The 22,849-nt window shown below is 43.5% G+C and overlaps 1 protein-coding gene across 1 annotated transcript in view; it reads right to left on the bottom strand.

The window, feature by feature from the left end:
* Positions 1–6: 6 nt before the first annotated feature.
* ccnd2a (cyclin D2, a) overlaps positions 7–22,849 on the bottom strand; it is a 26,959-nt gene continuing 4,116 nt past the window's right edge. Inside the window, exons 3-5 of the mRNA XM_024281693.2 lie at positions 22,138–22,297; positions 14,258–14,406; positions 7–3,494 (exon numbers count right to left, since the gene is read on the bottom strand). Coding sequence (XP_024137461.1) covers positions 3,321–3,494; positions 14,258–14,406; positions 22,138–22,297 — 483 coding nt within the window. The 3' untranslated portion in view covers positions 7–3,320. The remainder of the gene's footprint in view (positions 3,495–14,257; positions 14,407–22,137; positions 22,298–22,849) is intronic.

Genomic DNA, 22,849 nt, shown 5'->3' on the forward strand with positions numbered 1-22,849 from the left:
CTACCACCATCTACTTTGTTTTTCTGGAAGTATCTTAAGCAGTAAAATAATTATATTATAATACAAATGTTTATAAAATAGCAGCACACATGTGACACATCACGACTAGGTAATGGTATTTCTTTTGTATTAATGAAACAAATTCATAGCTTTTAGCAGCGCAAAAAGACAATAAAATATCGACACTTTTCTTTTGATGTGACGTCTTCACACCTCCTCCTTGATCCTCTCTTCACTTTGGGATACAGTATCTCTAAAATCTTAGAAGACCCTTTTGAGGGTCTGGTCACCCCAGAAAATACACCAAACACAAACGGATCCGCGGCATCAATATACAACACATGCAACAATAATTGCCAAAAAAAAAAAAAGATCACAGCCATTAAAAGTTTGGGAGAGAGCTAACATCACGAGGGATCAAATCAGGAAAACGGGGATGATTCTGCAAATGTGCCACTGAACTGTTCAGTTTTACTGAAAGAGATCCCCGCTTCTTCTCATTCCGTCATTAAAGGATGAAATCTGTCGAGGGATTATTGGGCCACCATACTGGAAGCCAAAGTTACAGATTTGAGATCAAAATGTTCAACACTGCAAACAAAATGGAAAGTGTTGAGAATAAAACTTCATCATTTGCAAACGAAAATATATATTTGCTTTCAAAAAATACTCTTATGGCCAGCTATGATGTTAGGTAAATGCCAAATTAGCCAAAAAACAAAAACAAAAAAAGAAAGAAAGTTAGCCAAAACAGCTAGCATGTACCTGAAAAAATGGCTAAACTTCAAAATATTCTAAAATACTGAAAAAAAATCCCAAATTAGCCAAAACAAGTAGCATGATAGCTGAAAAAAAAACAAAAAAAAAAAACGTATGTTATTAAAACGGCTACCGTATATATATTAGTTAAACTACAAAACAGCCTAAAAAACAGAAAAAGCCTAAATTTAAAACTTTTTAACATAATTAAGAATGTTAAAAAGACAGGAATATTATTCTAGAATAAATCAACTTAGACCTTCAACAACTTTCAAGATTTCTTCATAAAAATATATTTTGTCAAAATTAAACGAGTTAGAAATAAGCGCAACATTGGGATAACATCGGGTCATTAATAACAATAAAATAAAATGATCTGGAGGGCCGGATCCGGCCCCTGGGCCTTGACTTTGACTCTTTGATTCTATCCAATCGGGTGTCTTGGGGGCCGAGGCCGACTTTGGACTTTCTATCAGCCCTGTCTGATCAGAACTCTACGGTCTTCAACCATATATTAAATATTTTACATATATAAAATATTTTTGAAAGCAAATATTCAAAATTTGTATTTGCAAATTTGATTTATTTTCTTAACACGTTACTTTTTGTTTGCAATTTAGAAGATTTTGATCTTCAAACTGACCTTATTTTTTGCTACATGGTGGCACAAACATCCCTCCATAGAACCTGGCTGAGGCAGACTCGTGAGCGGACAGACGTCTGCCTCACAGATGACGGAGGCCTTCACCGACAGTCAGGCCAGCACCATATGAACAACTGACCACCTCGCACATCCGTTCCAAACAAACCCTTTGAAGAACATGTGCAAAAGCCTCCATCCCGTCTTTTAGCTCCTTTTTTTGCAGCTCTCCATGGCTGTGACGCAGATAAATAAAAATTCAAGTAAAATCATTTCTTGACCCCGTGGAAGAGAATTCTTTGTCCAGGTTGTATTGGCATTTTATGTCCAAATTCTCCTGAAATCTTTACTTGAGCAGGAATGTTTGCTTTGTTTTTTGTACGGAATGTCCTCGAGGTTTTTAAAATGGACTCTTGCTTGACAAGGGTGTGTCTAATGTTTGGGAAACCAGCCCTACAAAGTAAAACCAAAGAAAAGGCTAATGAGGAAAACAAAAACATAAAAATCCATTCACCTAAAACACCACCCAGCGTTTTTATTCTCTAATCTCCTGGGGAGCATGTTCTCAAAGTGCTTTACCATTGAAATCATAGGGGAGCTGAGCACAGCTCCATGTGGGACTCCAGATGCATTGACAGTATTTTACCGACTCTTCGAGTGAAGTCCTCACACCATCCGGCAGCCTATTGTCTAACTTCCTCATGCAAGTTCCATGCAAATGGAAACGAGTACATACTGTTCACCTGACAGTACCCCATTACAAAAGCTTATAACGAAGCCTCTCGATGTCTTTTTTTTGAATTCTTCCAGCCTCTAGCTGAACATCATCCACTTCTCCTACAACAGCAGCATGCTCCTCCTACACTACCACGCTCCTCCCGTCAAAGTCTTTCCTCGGCTCCCTACATTTCCTGCCTGCTAAATCACACAAATAAAGACAAAAAAAGAGAAAAAATCTTTCTACAGGAAACTCCTCTTCCAACATCCGAGGACACGCCCGAACCGGAAGCTGATGTGATGTTTCCCCGTTGCATGGCAGTAATAAGCCTCTCAGAGTCCCTCAGCCGGAGGTGAAATGCTCCGAGACAGATGCGGCGTCCGTCCTCAAGTCCGCCTCGTGTTCCAGGCGGTAATGAACCACATTAATGCGTGACGGCAGCGACACAGCGTAGATGCCCAGTTAAATGGATGGAAACAGCCTGTGTAGCCCCGCCTCACACACCAAAGTGTTTGTTCAAGTGCCTTATGCAACAGAATGCTAATAAAGATGGAGGATCACGCGCAACACTCGCACAACCACGCGCAAACACACAAGCAGCCTGACAAAAGGAGCTACTACTCGCTTCCAACAGATGATAATATTAAAAACAAGTAATCATCTAATAATTAATATCATCCCAGCCAGGAAGTGGAACCCATCGGCACAATGTTCCTGCTGGCTCCGCCTCCCTGGTGGTGGAGGAGCTCGATCATGTGACAGAGACATAAGCCCAGCAGTGATCCCGTATATGCAGCTTCTTAATGGTTTCCTCGACTTCAACAGCCTCATCATCAAGCTAGGGTTAAAATATAACTTAAAGGTCACACTATACAATCAAAGGCAGAATGCAAATATGATTGGCTTCCCTTCTGTATATCCAAGGCACCACAGAGCTTCATCTTCACGCAGATTTGTTGCTTTCAGACCAGATGGTAGAAAATCGATTACATGTGCAGGTGCTTTTCAACAGATACTTCACAAAACTAGCAAGCATTGTTCTTTATCTGTTAAAAGGGCTTGTGTTTTTTCAACATTTTTTTCGTTGTTTTGTTCTTTTTTTTCTGGTTTTAAGAAAGTTGAGTTTTTTTTAAACGACGTTTCTCTTTTTTAATTTTTTTTGTGTTTGCTTGTAAATCCTGTGCAATGATGCCCTCCGGCGCTTCACAAGTTGACATCGCGGACGTCTGTCGGGGTGGAGGACTGGTCCAGCTCGTCCAGGCCTTTCCCGCTGGGCCCTCTCTGAGTCTGCTGCTGCTGCTGCTGCTGCTGCCGGCCCTCGCGGAGGCTGCTCTCCAGCACGCGCTCGATCTGCTCCTGGCACGCCTTCAGAACGTCCTGTGACGCAGAAAACACACCACAAACACCGTCAAAAGCTGGGAAGCATTTTTTCTTTGTCTCCTCTTAGATACTATCATTTTGTAATTATAAAATTATATTTTGAACATTTTCTGAATTTGTTTAAACCAGGGTTCTCAAACTCAATGTACTGTGGGGCCACTGAAGGCGGAGTCTGGCTGAGGCTGGGACGTATGGGGTTCCATTTGTGGCAAAAATATGTCTATGTCTACAGAACAAGATTATTGAACATTTGTTCATGTCTATGTGGCCTGCTACTAAGAAATATCTTCTGTGTGTCCTGTGAAACGACAGGAGCTAACGACGCTAGCAACTGTTGCTAAGGACTTTTCTGACGACACTGTGAAACAAGAGGGGCTAACAATGCTAGCAACTGTTGCTAAGGACTAATGACGCTATCAACTGTTGCTAAGGACTTTTCTGACGACACTGTGAAACGACAGGAGCTAACGACGCTAGCAACTGTTGCTAAGGACTTTCCTGACAGCCAGATATAACAACTATAGCAAATGCAAAGTTTTAAGCATAATCTGAAACATCACAAAGCAAATACAAAGCTATCATCAAAGAGGCTTGGACATGCAGGAGATATTGATTAGTAGCCATTGAACTTTCATATTAAGGCGGGGGCCACAAAATAGTAACTTGGGGGCTCACATAAAATCTACAAGCTTCCTGCTCCGCCCCCTTCTGATATATCCACCTACAGTCAAATAGATCCATGACGTCTTTGTTTTCCTGGTCTGAGCTGGAATCTGGATCAGAACCGGACGTCTGGATAGAAACGATATTACTGCCATAACCGCTAATGTTTTGGGTTGTGAGAGGCTGTAAGCTAGTGGGAGAGCATAAACAAAAGGATGATGGGAAGTACAGGGAGACTCTGCACCAACAGAACACAACTTAGAGGTGAATTTCTCATAAACTCCTGCTGCTCTGTTTATCAAATTTGGCAAAAAATTGAAAATTATAAATAAAGAACGACTGGGAACGCTTTAAAAATAGATCAAAAGATGATTAGAGTGGAACTAAACTTTACGATGACATTTTCAAGGTGGGGCGGGGTCACAAGATCATATCCTGTGTATTAGACATGAGGGCCCGTTGTGTTGTTGCAGGGGCCCCGACCATTACAGCCTACTCATTCTAAATGATCGCCGACTTCCAAGCCGCTCTGACTGGTGCAAACAGTAAATGCGCAGACATGCCAGACCTGAGCATGACATCAGCCCACCAGGGTGGTGCGCTGAATACCAACCCCCACGGCCCCCAGCCCTCCACCTTTCCCAAACACTCAAACCCAAACAGACGTCGCCTTGACAACGGCAGCTGCAAACACAGGTAGTCCTAAAGCTATGTTAATTGCCTCCACCTGTGGGAACACAAAGGTGGTGCTTTTTTAACAAGAGCCAGTCTGCGTGCGTGTCTGCCTGCAGGGGATCCATCTGAGACCCGGCCGCCTCGGCTTTCACCATCAAAGGCGGCCGCGGCAATCTGAGAGTCCTGGCTGGAGCCGAGGGCCTCGGCGGCGAGGAGGCCTCCTACCCTCACTGATGGAGGGTTGAGAGCGGGGACAGCTTAGCCCGAGAAGAGAGGGAGATCTGTGAGGGAGAGTGTGGGCGTCTGGCCCCATCAAACATGAAAGATTCTGTGGAGTTAATGAGGAGCCAACGGCGCTCTCTGGTGGACGTGTGCGAAAGCTGCAGCCAAACATGCATGACCTGCCTCAAAGGTCTGCGGGATCACGGCTGAAAGAAAGCACGTCTTTTGTGAAGCAGGAAAACGTTTCTTTGAAAGATCTAGAGCTAATCTGAACCTGATGTGCCACAGTCTGTGTTATGGCCCCTGGTGCCGCCGAGCCTCAATGAACTGAGAACTGAGCCCTCAGTCACTTCAGAAATGCTTACAGAGATGAACGGGGCTGAGTAACAAAAGGTCATGGGGTCAGAGGGCAAAAGCCAGGACAGATTACAGGGTGGAACGTTCATAAAACAAAGTAAAGAGCAAACTTTCCCAACGGAGGAATCACCGAGATTCTACATGTGAGCCCCCACTCTGATGAAAATCCTGTTCCTGTGGCATTTTCATGATGATGGACACAGATATTAGAAAAATTCAGCTTAAAAATGACATTTCTGATGCTAGCTTCACAGTGGACGCAGAAGCGCATCGCATCCGCTCTCTCCTGCAATTCACACCAGACGCGCATTCTTCTGAGACGGTCGACGGGCGCTTCTGCTAGAGAATTTATTTTTGTTTTTTTCCATCATGGGTACGTTAATAACCGAAAAATATGACCCCATGTTTCTGCAAGAAGAAGCATGTAGTTAGTGGGCCTACAAATCTTTAATTTATCTGTTGTTGACACACACAGAGTGTGTGTGTGTTTGTTTTTGCTGCCCTGTAAGGACTTCAACCTGACTAAATACAAACACGTGGGGACTTGTCGCACGGTGGGGACCTGAGTTGAGGTCTCCACAGGCAAACCCATTCTGATCGGTCCAGAACAGTGTGTTGTGTGTGTGTTGTGATTGTGTGTTTATTCTCATCTCTACAGTCTGTTTAGATACAAAAACAGTGCTTTATTATGAAAAATGTGTTTTATTTTGAAAATAAAACGGATTTTCTCATGTATTTTGATGTAACTAAATAGACCAGACGCTGAAACAATCCGCTGCACGCCGCAAGCCTTCCGCTTGCCGCCTTCACCTGGTGTGAACCACGTCATGGGTTCATAAGGGCGCCGAATGGAAGCGGTCTCCGTTCCACGGCGGTTGTGAACCAGGCGCAAGTATTTCTTTATTCAAATTGATGCAAATCAGGAGTAGACGAAAAAATATACAGTTTAAAAAAATGTATTTGTGAAGTAGAAAATACTTCACAAGCTTCTTATTCTGCTCCATTCTGATGCATCCATAGGCTTGTTTCCTCACTCTGAACTAACTCCAACATCGATCGCTGGTTTTGTTGCACAGGTAATGTTAGATTGGGGGTGTGAGGGGCGTTAAGTCAGAGGGAGAAGGCATGACGCTCAGCTATGGGTGATGGGAAGGGGGGTTGGGGTTGCTCCATGCCAACTACAGAAACTATGTGGAAGAAAATGACCAAGATTTTTTAATCTAGGCTAAAAACGACAAAATCATTACTACAAAAAACACACAAATAGATCAATGGATGACCACAAGGGGTATTCAACATAAAAAAGTACAAAAAAATATCATTATTATTTTCTAAATTTCATTTTTATTCAATAAAAGGAAAAACATGAAATACATGATGGAAACAAATAAAAATGAAAAGGGGACGGAAAGAATACAAACTTATATTGTCTGCCCCCTTTTCAAACACAAACATTAAAAACATTCTGCTAATTTAGGATCTATAGAGCAAATTGGGAAAGAAAAAATGTACAACTACAAATATCAACCAGTGCGAAAAGAGCCTCGAAATTGGAGCTAAATCTATTTTTGTTTGAACGTTTCCCGTTGGACATTGTTTTGATGCTTCCTGCATACGTTTGGAAGCAGGTTTTCTTCATGAGGGCGTCTGTCCTCAATCAGCTCCAAAAGCTCCCCGCCAGAATCTTCCCACCAACGTGAGTCCTATTGGTCATAAAATCTCAGATCCTGTGAGAAATTAACTCAAGTTCAGAACATGTCAAGGAACTGCCTGTGTCTTACCACAAAAATGCATGCCTCAACTTCTGAAAAAGCCTTCTCGCCCAGTCTGCGCCGCTCTGCAGCGATCCCAGGCCAAACCCCGTGGGCTTTATTTGAGAAGCTTTAATGATTCCAGTGTGTGACTACTGGAAACACCAGCGCTGTTTTCACAGGAGATGGGAGCACTTGGACAACCTGGGGGCCAGGAGTCCTTTAGCAATCTGGAAGAAGTTGTTTCTGATCCGCAGCTGCTGCAGGTACGATCTTCTGCCTGTCGCTCATTCATCGATGCGTCACACAAAGCCAGGCCGACTAACTACGCTGCCTATCCCTGGGTGTCCTTTGTGACAGCAGCAGCAGGGGGAAGTGGCGCAGACAGACAAAACCAAAAATAAAAAAATGTGTGAAGCCCTGGAATGTGTTTTAACTGCTGACTGCACCACACAAAGCCCGGCGAGGAGCTCCGGGATGACTGCGTGGTGAGACAGCAGAAACAAAGCACACAGATCTGAAGGAAACGAAATATTTGAGAGCTGACACTGGAGAGTCACAACATGGCTGGAGTTTACACTTCTTACAAAATAAATGTGACCTTTTCCTTTCTTCTGCCTGCATAAATCAAACCCCACATGTGGGCGTTCGTGTGCAGAACGGCGTTCCAGTTCTTATGAATAAACGTGATGTCGCTGAGACTCGGACGGGTTTGTTACCATACACCAAGAAAAAAAGGAACCAAAACAGGAACGAAAAATGGGAAAATGTGTTTCCTTTGACCTTGTGTTACTCTGACTGAAAAAAAAGATGAATGAGTCGCAGAGAGAGGTTGAGTGTTAAAGCAACAAAATCTAGGAAGAGGTGGTCTTAAACCTTTGCACTTCTCTAACCTCTGTATCCTGTTTTAATAAATCACACACAAACAGAAACTCCATTCTTCAGCCACATGCTCCTGCAAACATTCACGACAGACCGAGTGTTCGACGACCAAGAACACTTTCACACAGATTTCAGATTTTCCTTTGCACATTGTAACCCAGTCTGCCCCCCCCCACTTTTGGGCCACACCAGGTGTGTGTGAGGCAATGCACATTCTTCCAGTGACCCACTACGGTGACTCGGCCCTATCGCGTTTCCACTGAAAAACCGCAGCTTCTGGATGCCAAGGATGCCAGGGGGGAGGATGGCATTGGCAGCAGCAGCTGCAGAGGTCGCCCAAACCTCCATGTTTTGCTTGGACCGCTCTGCCATCGTCACTTCTTTAAAATCCCGTCTTCTCGACTGAAAAGGGAGGCTAAGGTGAAGCATCCAGAGCGGGACCTTTAACACTTAAAGAGCCATTCGGCCCGATTTCTCACTGACTACAACCCTGTAGGACCCAGAAAGACTAACTTCAGAAAAATGAGGCACCAATTTGTATTTATCTTAATACTATGATAAACATACTGTTTATTTTCCCATAAATAAAACAAAAATATATTTTTTTTCAAAATCTGGATTAGTTTCTATTTTTGACAAATGTTCACTTCCTTTCAAAATAAAAGACACACTCATCTAAATGCAGCAGGTTTAGCAGTGTTTTTGTCAGCAGTAAAAATAAAAATAAAATCAGTTTCATTTGTGGTGAATCTCAGCCTGAAACCTTTAAATCTAGCTATCTAAAATTAAACCAGAGCTAATTCAGAGGGCGTATTTTTCCAAACCCTAACGTAAACTTACATCCATGAATTTGTTGAAAAATAGAAAACTCGCCTGATAATCTGGTCCAAATTCTGGCTGTAATCACTGACCTCAAACTGATTCTCGGTGGTGCACAGCGCACAAAACACGTCAAAATGGTACGACTTTGGTAAGGATTGTTGGGGATTACGGCTGGCATCGTGGACTGATATGTTTGCAAACGAGTTGAACTAAAATTGAGTCATGCTGAATTCTAATCGCTTCCGCCTCCTCCCCATTCCTTCACTTGTAGGGGCGTTTGCTGCTACCGGCGTTTGCAGCTAGCGGCGTTTGCCGCTAGCGGCGTCCCAAAGTGTTTTTTAAGGAGGAGCTGTAGCTATCCCTCTGCCGGTAGAGATATTTTTCTCCATGTGGGTGTGCTATAAATCACAAAAGTTTACCTTTAAAATGATTGAGTATTGAGTTTTACTTTTGCTTATTTTTTTTTATTATAAAACCAAAGTTGTTATGTATTTTCTACACGCTAACAAAGCTGACCAACAGCTATTGATGATGTCATCAAGCAGTATCTGAAGACATTGGCTATGACCGAATTCCTCCCTAACTACTAAACAAAATACATGATGCAGTGCTATTTATTTATTTATTTAGAGCGGGTCGGCCAATGATCGAAGGATAGGCGGTTCGATTCCGGCTCCCGCCAGCCAAGTGTCGTTGTGTCCCTGGGCAAGGCACTTAACCCTACTTGCCTCCAGTGTGGCTCCACTGGTGTGTGAATGTGTGTGAATGTTCCGGTGATGGTCAGAGGGGCCGTAGGCGCATACTGGCAGCCACGCCTCTGTCAGCCTGCCCCAGGGCAGCTGTGGCTACAGTAGTAGCTTACCGTCACCAAGTATGAATGAGGTGTGAATGAATAATGGATATACAATGTAAGCGCTTTGAGCGTCTGGAAAAGCGCCCAAAAATCTAATCCATTATTATTTTCTTTAAAAGCCCTTGTTTTTTAAAGCAATTTGGACACATCCCCTTTTCATGTATATTTTAGCTGCAAATATGACATCAGTGATGTCGCAAAGTGAGAACCTATTAAATAGCAGGTTTTTGTATGGACTATTTATGAATCTATTGGATTCTGATGGTAAAAACGTAGTTCTTTATTATTTAAAAAAAAAAAATCAAAATGATTTTTTTTTTCACCAGAATTGTCCAAACGCAATGCATTATGGTCTATTTTTGTCAGTCTAGTGAGCATTGTTGCACACTACTGATGTGTTGCAGACACTTCTGGGAAATTTCTAAGGCACTAAATTTTGGAATTATAGACTCGGACAGAACCACAACATGGTAAAAACGCTATGGAAATTTATACACAACCACTATTTTTTCCATACTTCTCTGCTTGGAGGGGTGAATGTAGGGATAGAGAGAAGGGAATCAATTCTGATTCATTCTTAGTTTATTTTATTTTTTTTAACTTTACAGTTACTTTTTAAAATAAAAAAATTCTCCAGCCAAAGAGTCACAACGGTAGAAGAGCCGCATGTGGCTGCAGACCCCTGATCTAAGTTAATAAATCTATAAATAAAGAGGGTGTGGTATAAATAATCTCATGTCACCAAAGCACCTTCTAAGAATTCGCCCTCAGGCTTCTCACTTTAACTGTTTCAAGTGGTGCAAATGTGCTGTTGACTTTTCTTTTTTCTTGACCACAACACGTTTATGACATCAGCATCATTTATTGATGCACAAGCTCCATATTTAGCAGTTCACACTTCGGTCACTTTTCTGTCAAAGGTCCTCCGATTACATTAAAACAAGCCGACAAGAAATTGCTGAACTTGTTTTACACAAAAGACTTCCTGTAAAAGGTGCTTTTTAATTTATTTTTTAATAATCTCCAAAACTCGTGTAATTTCGAGTACACTGAATCAGTGATGGCATGTTCAGCTCATGCTGGAACACTGCAGAGTCATCGTTCAATGATTTCCACTTTAGTGATAAATAGAAGCAACTTCAAATCTCATCAAACATGTCTTATTCCTGGAAAATTTGACAGATTATAATAAAAAAAATGATGCATCTTACAGTCAATAAAGCCTAAATTAGCCAAAACAGCTAGCATGTGAATATTAGCTTTACTCCAAAACAGCCTAAAAAACCTTAATAAATGCCAAAATAATACAAAAAGTTAGCATGATACCAATTTTTAAACTTTTAAACTGTAACTTTTTAACATAATTCTGAATAATAAAAAGTCAGGAATATTATTCCAGAATAAATCAACTTAAACCTTAAATAATTTTCAATATTTTACTTTTCAATAAAAATATATTTTGTCAAAATTCTACAAGTTAGAAATAAGCTCAAGATAACATCAGTTCATAAGAATAAAATAAAATGATCTGGAGGGCCGGATAGAATTACCTGGAGGGCCGGATCCGGCCCCCGCGCCTTGACTTTGACACGTGATCTAAGAAAAACGTTACTCGTAAAGTCGTTTAGGATGAGGTGTGTGGACGGGGTCAGCAGCCTCTCCTTTGGGCTGCATTTGGAGGGACGCCCTCGGCTTTGCCTCGTGTGACTGCAGGAATGTAAGGAGTTGATCACAGAGCGACTTAATTTCCCCGAGTTTTAGCTAAACACACGGATGCCCTGTGCCGCTGATGAGGCCAAATGTTTGTTTTTCCTCAACTGATGAGCGAGACTCCACATAGCCCGTAGCAGAGGGCGCCATGCTTTCCAGCAGCGATGCATGACGGACAGTAGGAGGAGACCAACGAGGCCTGATTGTCGCGAGGGGGGCGTGACTCTCCCTCCGTGTCATTTTCACACTTTAACAGCTTTCCTCAGCCTCCTCCTGCTGCTGCTTAGCCTCCTTTTGGGACAGTATTTAACATACCAGAGCTGAAGCTCGGGACCCGTGTTGTGCCTGCCGATCTCCTCCCTGTGCACACATTAACTGCAATGCTTTTCCTTAGTCTGCTGTGAGTCACCAAACATCTTTTTCATCCTGTTTGAGAACTCCTGCCAAGCCGGTGGCTTCAGAACCGGTCCCTGAGCTCTGCTCCGTGGCTGCCCTCTGCCCCTGAAACATCCTCACAGCTCTTTTCCAGGAGGAACCAATAAAAAATAACCTCACTTATCATTCCACAGTCTCCTTCTCCATCTCTCTGCCCACATATGCACCCTGGCAGCGAGCTACAGAAACCCCAGTACCCATCTGTCTGATGAAAGCCAGGCATCTCAGAGCCAGCAGGGGCCATGCCTGTGTTTGGACTCCAATCATCCACCTCTGCAACATTTACTCAACCCAGACAGCCACACAACAGCCACAGAGCATGCAGTATGTATGCTCTGAAGCTGGCTTGATGCAGCAGATTCCTTTACACGGCCACACTTGAATGATGGTGAGTGCTCAGACCTTTAAAGCCCATGGAAGCCCAGCCGATACCTACACCGCCATGCTTTTGGTTTCAGTTTCAACGGTTTTGGTTCTCATTATTGGTTCTCGTCGACCACAAAAACTTCTTTATGGGAAGTCAAAACTAAGAAAAAACAAATGAATGTCATTTCGGAACTTTAGTATCTGGTGTTTCTTCACGTACATAAAATAAAAGCTCTGTGGGGGGGGCTGTTTATGGTTGATAACAGTAATATGGTGCAAAACTGTTTTTTAGTGGTACCTATTTGAAGCCTTTCAGGGGAAGAAAAAACTGATGAGATACTTCAGGTTTAAAGAAAAGCAGCCGTTGATTCATCTTTGAGTCACAGAAACTTGAGTGAACAACCAAACTGACACCCTTACTCACGCCTTATAAATGTTACGCATGAACAACCCCTTTAATTATCCAGATATGAAATATTAAAGTTTTTGCTAATTTCCACACAATAGGGTAACAAAGTTGTTAATCACATTTGAAAAAAGTGAAGCAGACACCTAGAACTGTTTCCAGTGAGTGGTCCGGTCCGGTCCGGTAGTTTGAGCTTTCACACGATAAAATGGACCCATTAGGCCGGATTAAACTGTGCCATCTTTGGGCCCCCGTTAATTGTATGTCCGTAGAAAAATGGAACAGACTAGTTAGGGTGGAGCTACTGTTAGTGGAAGGTCATTACCACAAGATAAAGACCCAAGAAGCAGCTATATACATATATATATATATATAAAATCAAAAAACTATATATAATATATAACTATATGTAATATATATAATATATAGTTATATATATATATTTTTTAATTTAAAACAAAGAACTCTACTGCTTGGTAGATGAGGCATGTTACTCTGTCTCTGTCTTAAAAGTTGAAATGTGTGTTCATTCATCAAATAACAAACAACTGCTCAATATGATAGGATTTTTTTTTTTTACGCCCGCTTCTGAGTCAGCTGATGCCATTCCTCCACAAAGCGGCATGGAGATGATCCGGCCTCTTGCGGCAGGGGAGCCCAGTAGGGCGCTCCCCCTATGGGCTCCACTATGAGGAGATGGTCCTGAGCAGCGCAGCACCTCCTTCGTTTGCAAAAATTTCATACAAGCGCCTTGAGTTGTCTGAGTTTTGGTGACGAACCGGAAGAGTCACATGACTGAGAAAAAATCTGCAAAAACGTGAAACTCCGATTAAAGAAACGCGAATACGCGGGGAAAACGACACACACACACACACACATATGTATATACATGTATATGTAAATATTCCTCATTGCCGCTCGCAATCCTCTCTCTAACTACATTAAATACATTAAATCAAACTCCAAAAACCAAGCAGAAAAAAGGAGCTGCTGGTTGACCTCCATTGTTGTTCCTGTTGTTAGCTTTGCTTTTGCCATAGTTGGATTACTATGTCGAAAAGCTAAGCAATCGGTCTACACCCCGCATTTGCAGTGACGGTCAAATTTTGAGTGGAGACGCGCACCTGAATCTCCTGGACCATTCTCAACTGGAACTGTCCCCTCCGTGGAAACAAGACTTAAGTTTGCCCTGAAATCCTAGCGTTTAAATCCCATCCCGATTAAATGGGACTTTAAACAACATGTTCTTCAGGCATTTTTCTGATGATGAAGGACACATATATATATTTATAAAAAACACAAGCTGAAAATGACATTTTTGAGTATTTTTTTTAGTCAAATCACTGTTTATCAGGAGCAGTTTGAAAAATTGCGTCTTTGTGACGTAGAACATTTGCTGGGCGGGCCACAAGCCCCATTCTGATGCATCTTAAAGACAAACAGATCCATGTACGTCTTTGTTTTACTCGTCTGAGCTAGAATCTCCATCAAAACTGTACGTCTGGATGGCTCCAATGTCACCTACCATTTGTGTTACTGTAATCATAGATAAATAACCACTGGAAAGGGTTTGGAAACAGATCAAAAGATGATCGGAGAGGGTCTTTCAGAAACTCACCACTTCTGTGTTGGTTATTTTGGCCAGCAGGTCGGTCAGACTGTCCCCCCACTGTGACTGGTCAGCTGAGTCCAGCTGCAGGCCACAGATCGCAGCCCCCACGCTCCCTGTGGCGATCATGGAGGGAGGGTACATGGCAAATCTGAAATCTGGAAGGGAGAATACAACAATTCAGTTCAACTGTTCCGTCACTGTTTGCAAATAATCAAAGGAAGAACTTCTGGTTGGGTGAAACATGGATGGTTAAAGACTTAGCAGTGTTTCCTTTTTTTTCACCTGGTAGATTTCATAAACGGCATCAATGGGGGCAAATCCACGGTGTCCCACCCCAAGCCAATATGATTTGGTAATCTAGCAGTCAGCTAATAAATGCCTCTTTCTTTAACACGGCGTATGAACGCAGCGCTCACTAATGACCAGGAGTCTTGATAATGAGGGTTCACTTGGCTTGTAAAGAAGCTGAAAAGCAGCCTCCCTCACCCGCTCCCCAATCCAGTCCCCCTTTTCCCCGGGCCCGGCCCCTTTCTTCCATCTCCTGAGTAAATCGTGTGCTTGCTGAAGAAAAAAAGCCCCATAGCTCTTGGAAAAGGAGGAATAAAGAGGCTCAGTGCCTTTGCCAATGCGCACTGCTGTAGGTCCTTTTTCCACGTGTGGTCACAGGCGCGCGTCTCAAAGACCAATAACCTTGTTAGCTCCCCTCACTGTCATTCATAATGCAAATGAGACAGCTTGTGAACGGGCCAGAAGCCCAAAAAGGCAAGGCAACTGGCATACAGTGAGAGGGAGACAGACAGACAGACAAGCAGAGAGCTTTTCTCTTCACAAACACACACTGGCTGCTCTATTCTCTCTTTATGTCTTGCTCAACTTCTACCTTTCTTTTTGGATAACACATGGCCTGCTCAGAAGGCCCAGTGAATGGCACACATGCCCCAGTCATTGTTGCTACAACAGGCACTGGTTTGCATTGGCGGCCCTCCTATCTTTAGCATATTAATAGAGTGGCGGGTCTGCGAGAGGGAAGCCACAAGAGTGTGACTCCATTGTCCAAAGTCATCACCTCATTTCACCCAATTGAGAGACACAGCATCCGTCCCCACTCCACTGATCCCAATTTAGTGAGACCGGCTGGACAAAGACAGCGGCTGGACACGGGGACGGGGAGGCGGCGGTGGGGGGGCAGATGAAGAGGGAGGGAAGGCCGGTGTCGCGACACGCCATCAAGGGGGACAGAGGGGCAAGGTGGCGGGCGAGAGGGGGTTGACATCCCCGCTGCACATCAATCTCCAGTCTGCGTCCGGACCCTCGTGAGGCTTTGGAAGAAGAAAAGAGTCGCCCTCCGGTGACCCTAACCTCCTGTCTCCCTTCCAAGCGCCGCCCCCCCTTCTTGCGAGAGTTCCTCTGTTCTCGGGCCACCTATGGTTGAGGAGTGTGCAGTGGGGGCTTTGAAACCGCCTGCACATTAACATATTGCCATATTCAATTGCAAAGCAAACTGCGTGTGATGGCTCTGAAGGAGATTTGTCTTCCTCCTTTTTTTAGACGGGGAATCAAAGAGGTAGGCCCTTTGATTGCTGCAAAGGCAGCCCCTCATTGCCTTCTTAACATGCACAGCCAGGCGCTTTCTCATCTTGTGGGCTCAGTGTTGACAAATAAATGAACTTATTATACACCCCTGTGTTAGCCGCTGGGCCTCTGCCAAGCGGCGATTTATTAAAGGCTACCTTGAGCCAAGAGGAAGGAGCACACAAAGCCCACCACATTACATCACTGCTGTAAGGCTGCAAAGTTTCTATGGAGGGGCAAAAAACACAAAGACAAACATAGATTTACTGTAAGTGTCCAGCGAGAGAGACGAGGCCACAGACACCTCGTGTCAAACAATGCAGCAGCGTCCGCACGCCTGGAGGTGCCGACGGACCGCCACGCGCGGGGCACAGATGCAGTTCTGTGCGAGGGCTGAGTGGCGGGCAGTGGGCAGCAAGCTGATTTTTCACACTCGAGACAAGACATGTCTGTGGCAGAACAAGGACGTGCGCGTGCAGCCGATGTGGCCTGGTGGCGGCTGCATGTGGAGGAAGAATGGCGGTATTTTAGGAGCCTCTCATTGATATTCATGTTGGGGATAAACAGTGTAGGTAGCTGAGTGGGGACGCCTGCGATGGAAAGCTCCCTGCGAGCAGCGGCTGTCTGGCCTGCACGCCTCTCACCCCTTCAATAGCCCTTTCTCCTCCCTTTGCCCCTCGTCTCCATTCCTCCACGTTTCTGCCCTCTGAAACTTCATCCCGTCTTCTGGTCAGCCGGTCTGCTGCCCCTTCTGGGTGGCTCACACGGTGCACACATTAAAATTTCAGATTAATTAAAGCTGGAAAGTTCAACAACAGCCAAAAGGCCAAATACGAAAAAAAAGGTAAACTTTGCTTTTCGTAAATGGGGTCTTGTCTTCTCGGCTTCGTCTATTGATTTTGTTTATTAAGGGAGTTGCATTACAAGGAACCAAAACCTGTTGACTGATTAGGATTAAAAACAAACACAATTTTGGGGCTTGGCATGACAGTACGAGTAACCGCTACAGTCAAAACAAGCTCTGTGGAGAGCATCGGTCCAGGCAGGGCAGCTCCCACAAGCCTGCAGCCTGCGGGCCGGACTTAAGACATTACTTTACGTCTCCACTAGAAAGAAGCGCAGGAAATTAGTCGGCAAATAATCCCGGAAAAAATTAATCACGATTAATCGCAATTATAATTTTTTAGTTACAGTATTTGCTGACCACTTATTATCTGTGAATAAGAATGTGTATTTTAATTAGTGGTGTCACGGGATTAAAAAAAAAAAAGTAATTAATCACAAACGTGAAAAAAGTTGAACACGATTAATTGCGAATAATTTTTTTTTAAACATTATTAGCCGACCAGGTATTCTCTGCAAATAATCGGAAAATGAAATCACACACAAAACTGTACAGTTAGATGTTTATTTTATGATTAGTGCTGTCAATTGATTAAAAATGTAATCAGGATTAATCGTGATAACATTTTTTAAGTTACAGTATTTGCTGACCACTCATTATCTGTGAAAATTTTTAATTAATGCTGTCACTTCATAAAAAAAATTAAGTAATTAATCACAAAGCTGGAAATAATTACGATTAATCGCGATTAAAAACTATGATTAATCATAAAGTTTTGCTAGAGCACGGATAAAATAGTCAGTTTTGTGAAAAAGTGATCTCAGCAAAAAAATAACAAGATTAAAGCAGTAAAAACCTTTTGAATATTTGTTTATTTTGTAAATAACTATTAGTAGGATAATAAAAGTGTTTTAACGAACGCCATGGAAGCCTGAACCGCCGACCATAATTACAACACGTAATTAATTTGCTGTAATAAATATTAACGTGTTAATTTGCATCGTCAACGTTCACAGCTCTAATATTTAAATCTAAACTGTACGATCTCTGAATTAATTCAGAGCTACTTTATACACAAAAGACCCTTTTTGAGCTTTGCTTTCCATATTGAATACCATCTAAAAAGCACGGTAGAGGAAGAATCATGATTTGGCCTTGCTATGTTGCTTTTTAGATCTTGTTTAGTTATTCAAGAACCTCCTTTGGACAGAAATATTTCAGAATGTTTTTAGCAAATATAGCTTTGTTTGAGGTTTAGATGGCTGTGAGGATGTCTTCAGATTATTTTTTGGTGTTTGTTTCATGTAAAAAGGGAACTTTCTCTTCTTTGTGACTTTAGCAAAGAAAGCCCGACACCATGACAGACATAAACTAGTCAGCAAAACATTTACTTTGCTTAAAAATGACAAATATTCATGTTTTTGATCAACGTGACCTCCTATGTAAACATGTGAGGCTAAAAAAAGCGTGATTTCTAAACTTCCTTGGCAGGAAACCTGCAGCATCTGAAGTAATAAAGCTCTGTAACTCTGCAGTGACTCCGCTGGCAGCTGCTCTGAAGGTGGTGCTGATTCCACCAGAGAAAACGACGGGGGAAGTTCAGGACATACCACAGGATGATTCAGCCTCTCTACCACATTTTTGGGCTCACGCTCACAGAGGTTCTTCCTGCTTCATCTGCTGCCACCGGACACGATTCCTCCCATTCACGGAGTGTGCAGAGAAACCATCATTTGCTGAAGGAGGCGGCAAACGGTTCTGACTCATGAGAGATGAAGGAGGTCGAATGTAAACAAATACCAGTAAAGACTTTTTTATTGACCACATCTGAGATGAATCACTCATCTCTTGAACTTTTAGCCTGGAGGGGATTCTCCATGTGCTAGTCACTCAGAAAGGAAGAATTCCTGCCTTTGAACCACAAAGATTTTAAGCGTCAAACAGGGTAATATCTGAGTATACATTAACCTGAAGAATCCACATTTTGGACAGAAACCTGCATCTGAATCGGTGCAGGAGCTGCTGTTTAGGAGCTCCGTTTTCTTTTTAGGAAAGAGGTTTGGCTGGAAAAATCCAAAACATTTCGTAGCTCGAAGACAAAACTACATTTTTCACTGCCAAATATTTGCAAGAAGTTTAAAAAAAAATAGAGGGTCCTCTGCGGCGCTGAGGCTCCGTGTTTGTCAGCAGGTGAATCATTAGTTTGTCAAAGAGAAACTAAGCAGTTAATGATCAAGTTACTACCAACACAGTTCAAAGAAATCCCCACATACCAGAAATTAGTAATTAAATACAATTTGGGGATAAAAGAATGAGTAATCGGTTACTAGAATCCTTCATTCTTGTAGCAAAATTAACTCTCTTTTTGGACAACAGTGTTGGCTCTTATCCAGGATTTCCTTTTGATCTGTGACTATTGTCAGCGATCAATGCATACCATTACTGGGGCAGCTTTTGGATCCTGTGTTTAATAAGCCATAATCCCTGCCAATATGGTAAGAAGATGGGGCTCAATCACCCCACAGACAGGTTGGGATGCATCTGTCTGCCCCATGCTCTCCCAGCCATTCCCACTTTAGCTCCATTGAATGAGAATGGCGGAGGAAGCGCCGAGTGCTCGGTGTCTGTGTGCAGGAATGGAGGCTGATAATCTCCCTTAATGAGCTTGTTTCTGGGCTTTTATCCGGCGGCGTGCCTGAGGGAAGCGCTGGTGCTTCCTATCAAGTTGCCCTGCAGCGCTGACCCTCACATGCATATGAAATGTAAGAGGCAGGCCTTTTGTCTCCTTTCTCCCCGTCTCTGGCCCAGTCCATTTGCATAGTCCTGAATGGGCCGACCAATGTTATTAATTAATACAGAGCCAGGCTGCGCCACCTGACGAAATCCCACCGAGCGGCCCGAACGGAACTGTTTCATCAAAAGAGAGGAGCCATTAGGAATCTTATTCTCCACTCCTCTTGAAGAAAATAAAATGTTTTTAGGCATTTCGAGTGGAGCAGCGAGAACACAGGAAGAGCACGGATGACCTGTCGTTAACGGCCTTGCAGATGTAAATCCTCCTCTCACCTTCTCAACTCTGCTCGGAGGATGTCTCCAGGAGGATTTGCACCAGATAACACCAAGATTTACGGCTGGGAACCTCCCACAAATGGGGTTTTGAATTCCCAGAGATCTTCAGATGCACCAAATTGTTGACTCATTCCTGAACTCCCTTTCTCCGTTTTGCCCTCATCTTCTCCCCGCCCGGATCCGAGCGCGAGGCGAACATGTGCAGATAAATGACCGTTTCCCCCGACACGCCGAGTTCTGGAGGATGATTTTAGGAGGCTCGTAAATTTTCTTGTACCGCCTCATTGAAGCAATTAGGGACAAAGTGCATGTTGAGGCTTTCACAACCCAGCGCTGGGAATAGGCCTGATCACTGACACGCCATCATTCCACACGGTAATCCGCTGGCACAAGCCGACGGCTAACGGACGCGGGGCGAGACGAGGAGGAGGAGAAAATGGAGAAAAATGAGAACGAGCGAGAGGATTTCTGCTTGGAAGCTTTGCAAACTGAAAACCTTCTGGTTGCATAATTGTTGCCTAACGCTGTCAATATTTGTCCCTCCCTCCTATCTATTCATCTCTCTATCGACACTCCTCCAAATGATGGCAGCGAGGAGCTGTTTCCCATGGGGGGTGCAGCCGCCATTCCGGTTTCTGGCCTGCAGTTACTGCAACTGAAGCTCCAAATATTTCAATTTTTTTTAACAATTCACCTGAAAAGAGAAGGAGAACCCGTTCCAGTTTTCTTCAAAAGCAGAGCTGGAGAGTGAGTGTTTGAAGGCTTTTTCGCTCATCACTCCTGCAGCTGAGCTGAACCAGAGCTGGAGGTGACACAAACATGCCCTACTGAGATTCTCAACATGGGAAAGCTATCAGGATCCACCAGCTGTGGGGCGGGGAGGCGTGAGAAGTTACCGGGGAGAGAACCAGGGAAGGAGGAGGTGGAAAAACATGACATACCTTAGAACTGAAAAACAATACACTCCTCTGGCTTTCTTTAACTCCCTTAGTTCCTCCTGCATCGTATCCACATCTGCATCTTCATGTCAAAGACTTCCTTTCTATCCCAACTCCAACTGAAGACCCTCTCCAGTGAAAATTCTGTTTTATTTAGATACATTTGGAAATAAATGAGGAAAATTAAGCTCAAAATTAAATTTCTGACTATTTATTTATTGAAATAGTTGTAAATCAGAAGCATTTGTGACATAGAAACGTCAAGCGGAAGGTCCCGACTCTGCTCTGCTCCATTCCGATGCATCCACTTGCAGACGACTAACGTCAGGTTCACACTGTACGCTCCAAACGAATGCTAGCAACTCAATGCTAGCACAACGCAATGCATAACCCTAGCATAACCCAAACCTAGCTAAACTAAATTAGTATGCTGCACAAACAAAACCGAACATAAGTTTGATTAACAGGTTTCCACAAACCATTTTCTCCAGTGTGTATTTTCTGCTGTTTCTGTTAGTCCAGGGAGGTTAATGAAAATAAACACACAATCACAACACACACACGCACCACACTGTTCAGAATGGGTTTGCCCATGGAGACCTCAACTAGGTCCCCACTGTGCGACAAGTCCCCACGTCAATGTATTTAGTCGGGTTGAAGTCCTTACAGGGCAGCAAAAACAAACACATGCAAACACACACACTCTCTCTGTCTCACCAACAGATAAATAAAGAAGTGTAGACTCACTAACTACCTGCTTCTTCTTAGGAGAAACATGGGGTAATATTTTTAGGTTATTAGCGTACCCATTATGGCAAAAACAAATAAAAAGCTCAAGCAGAAAAACAAGCGTCCGTGCGCATTCCGCTCTGCGGCGCCTCCACGGCCAGCGTTAACTTAGCGTTAGTTTTCCTCGTCCGACCTGACAGGATAGAGCTTGGCATTTTTTTTTGCACCAGTAATGTGAGTTTAGCACTGTAAGCTAGCGGGAGAGCATGTAAACAAAAGGCCAAAAGCTCCACCCACAACTCTACTTTCTAGAAAACTCCTGCCGCCCTGCAGAAACTACGTTCTAGAAAACAAGACAGGCTTTTATTTTAAATTTGGCTAAAAATACTCATTAAAAGACCTCTGATGGTGATCAGAGTGGATCAGTTTAGGTACAAATTGATCCAAAACGGCACCTGAACGCCACCTGCTGTGAAAGCTGAACCCTATAAGGATCCTAAAAGTCAGGCGCACTTTTTCGTAGAGAATATTTTCCCATCAGCCAGCTGAGACTGGCCCACAGCCCAGAGTTGGTGCTGCATGTTCCTGAGAGGAGAGGGCTTTGAAAGAGAATAGGTTGATGCAACCATCTTGGCTTGGCGGTCTTTCCAAAACGCCGCATTCCCCAGAAATCAGTGTTGTTCGGTGACCTTGTGATGCATCGCGCTTCACATCCACCTCTTGTTGTGTCTTACCTGTGGCGCAGAGGGCGATGAAGGTCTGGACATGTTTACGTATAAGTGCCAGCTTATCCTCGGGTAGCGGCAGCCTCCTCACAATGTGCTCGATAAAGTCGTTTGGCGTTACCGCTGCCAAGTTCCACTTCAACTTCCCCAAAACCACCAGTTCCCATTCCTGAAGGAGGAAAGAGAGCAAAAGTAGAAAACAGAGGAAATGACAGCAAAAGAGGCTGCAGGAAATTCCTGCAGAATGATGAACCTGTGCAAGCTAAGCACCGCCGCCGCCGCCGCCGCCGCCAGTCCTGCAGCGCACAGTGCCACCAACCCAGGTGACCTCACAGCACCGTCTCTCTCCCATCTGTCTCTTTTTCCGGCATCTGGGGACTTTCCTAAAGAGGCCCACCAGAGGTTGCTCTGTGTGAGCGCACAGAGGGAGGCCGGACTTAAGCTGGATAAGCTCGTCTGAAAGCTTCGCATCTCGTCTCACCTTACAGCACATGTCAAAGTCACGGCCCGGGGGCCGGATCCGGCCCTCCAGATCATTTTATTCTATTGTTATTAATGACCCGATGTTATCTTAAGTTCATTTCTAACTTGTAGAATTTTGACAAAATATATTTTTATGGAGAGTAAAATATTAAAAGTTATTTAAGGTTTAAGTTGATTTATTCTGAATAATATTCCTGCATTTTTATTATTCATAATTATTTTAAAAAGTTACAGTTTT

This window comes from Oryzias melastigma, linkage group LG6 (assembly GCF_002922805.2).
Source record: "Oryzias melastigma strain HK-1 linkage group LG6, ASM292280v2, whole genome shotgun sequence".
In the NCBI taxonomy this organism is placed as follows: Eukaryota; Metazoa; Chordata; class Actinopteri; order Beloniformes; family Adrianichthyidae; genus Oryzias; species Oryzias melastigma.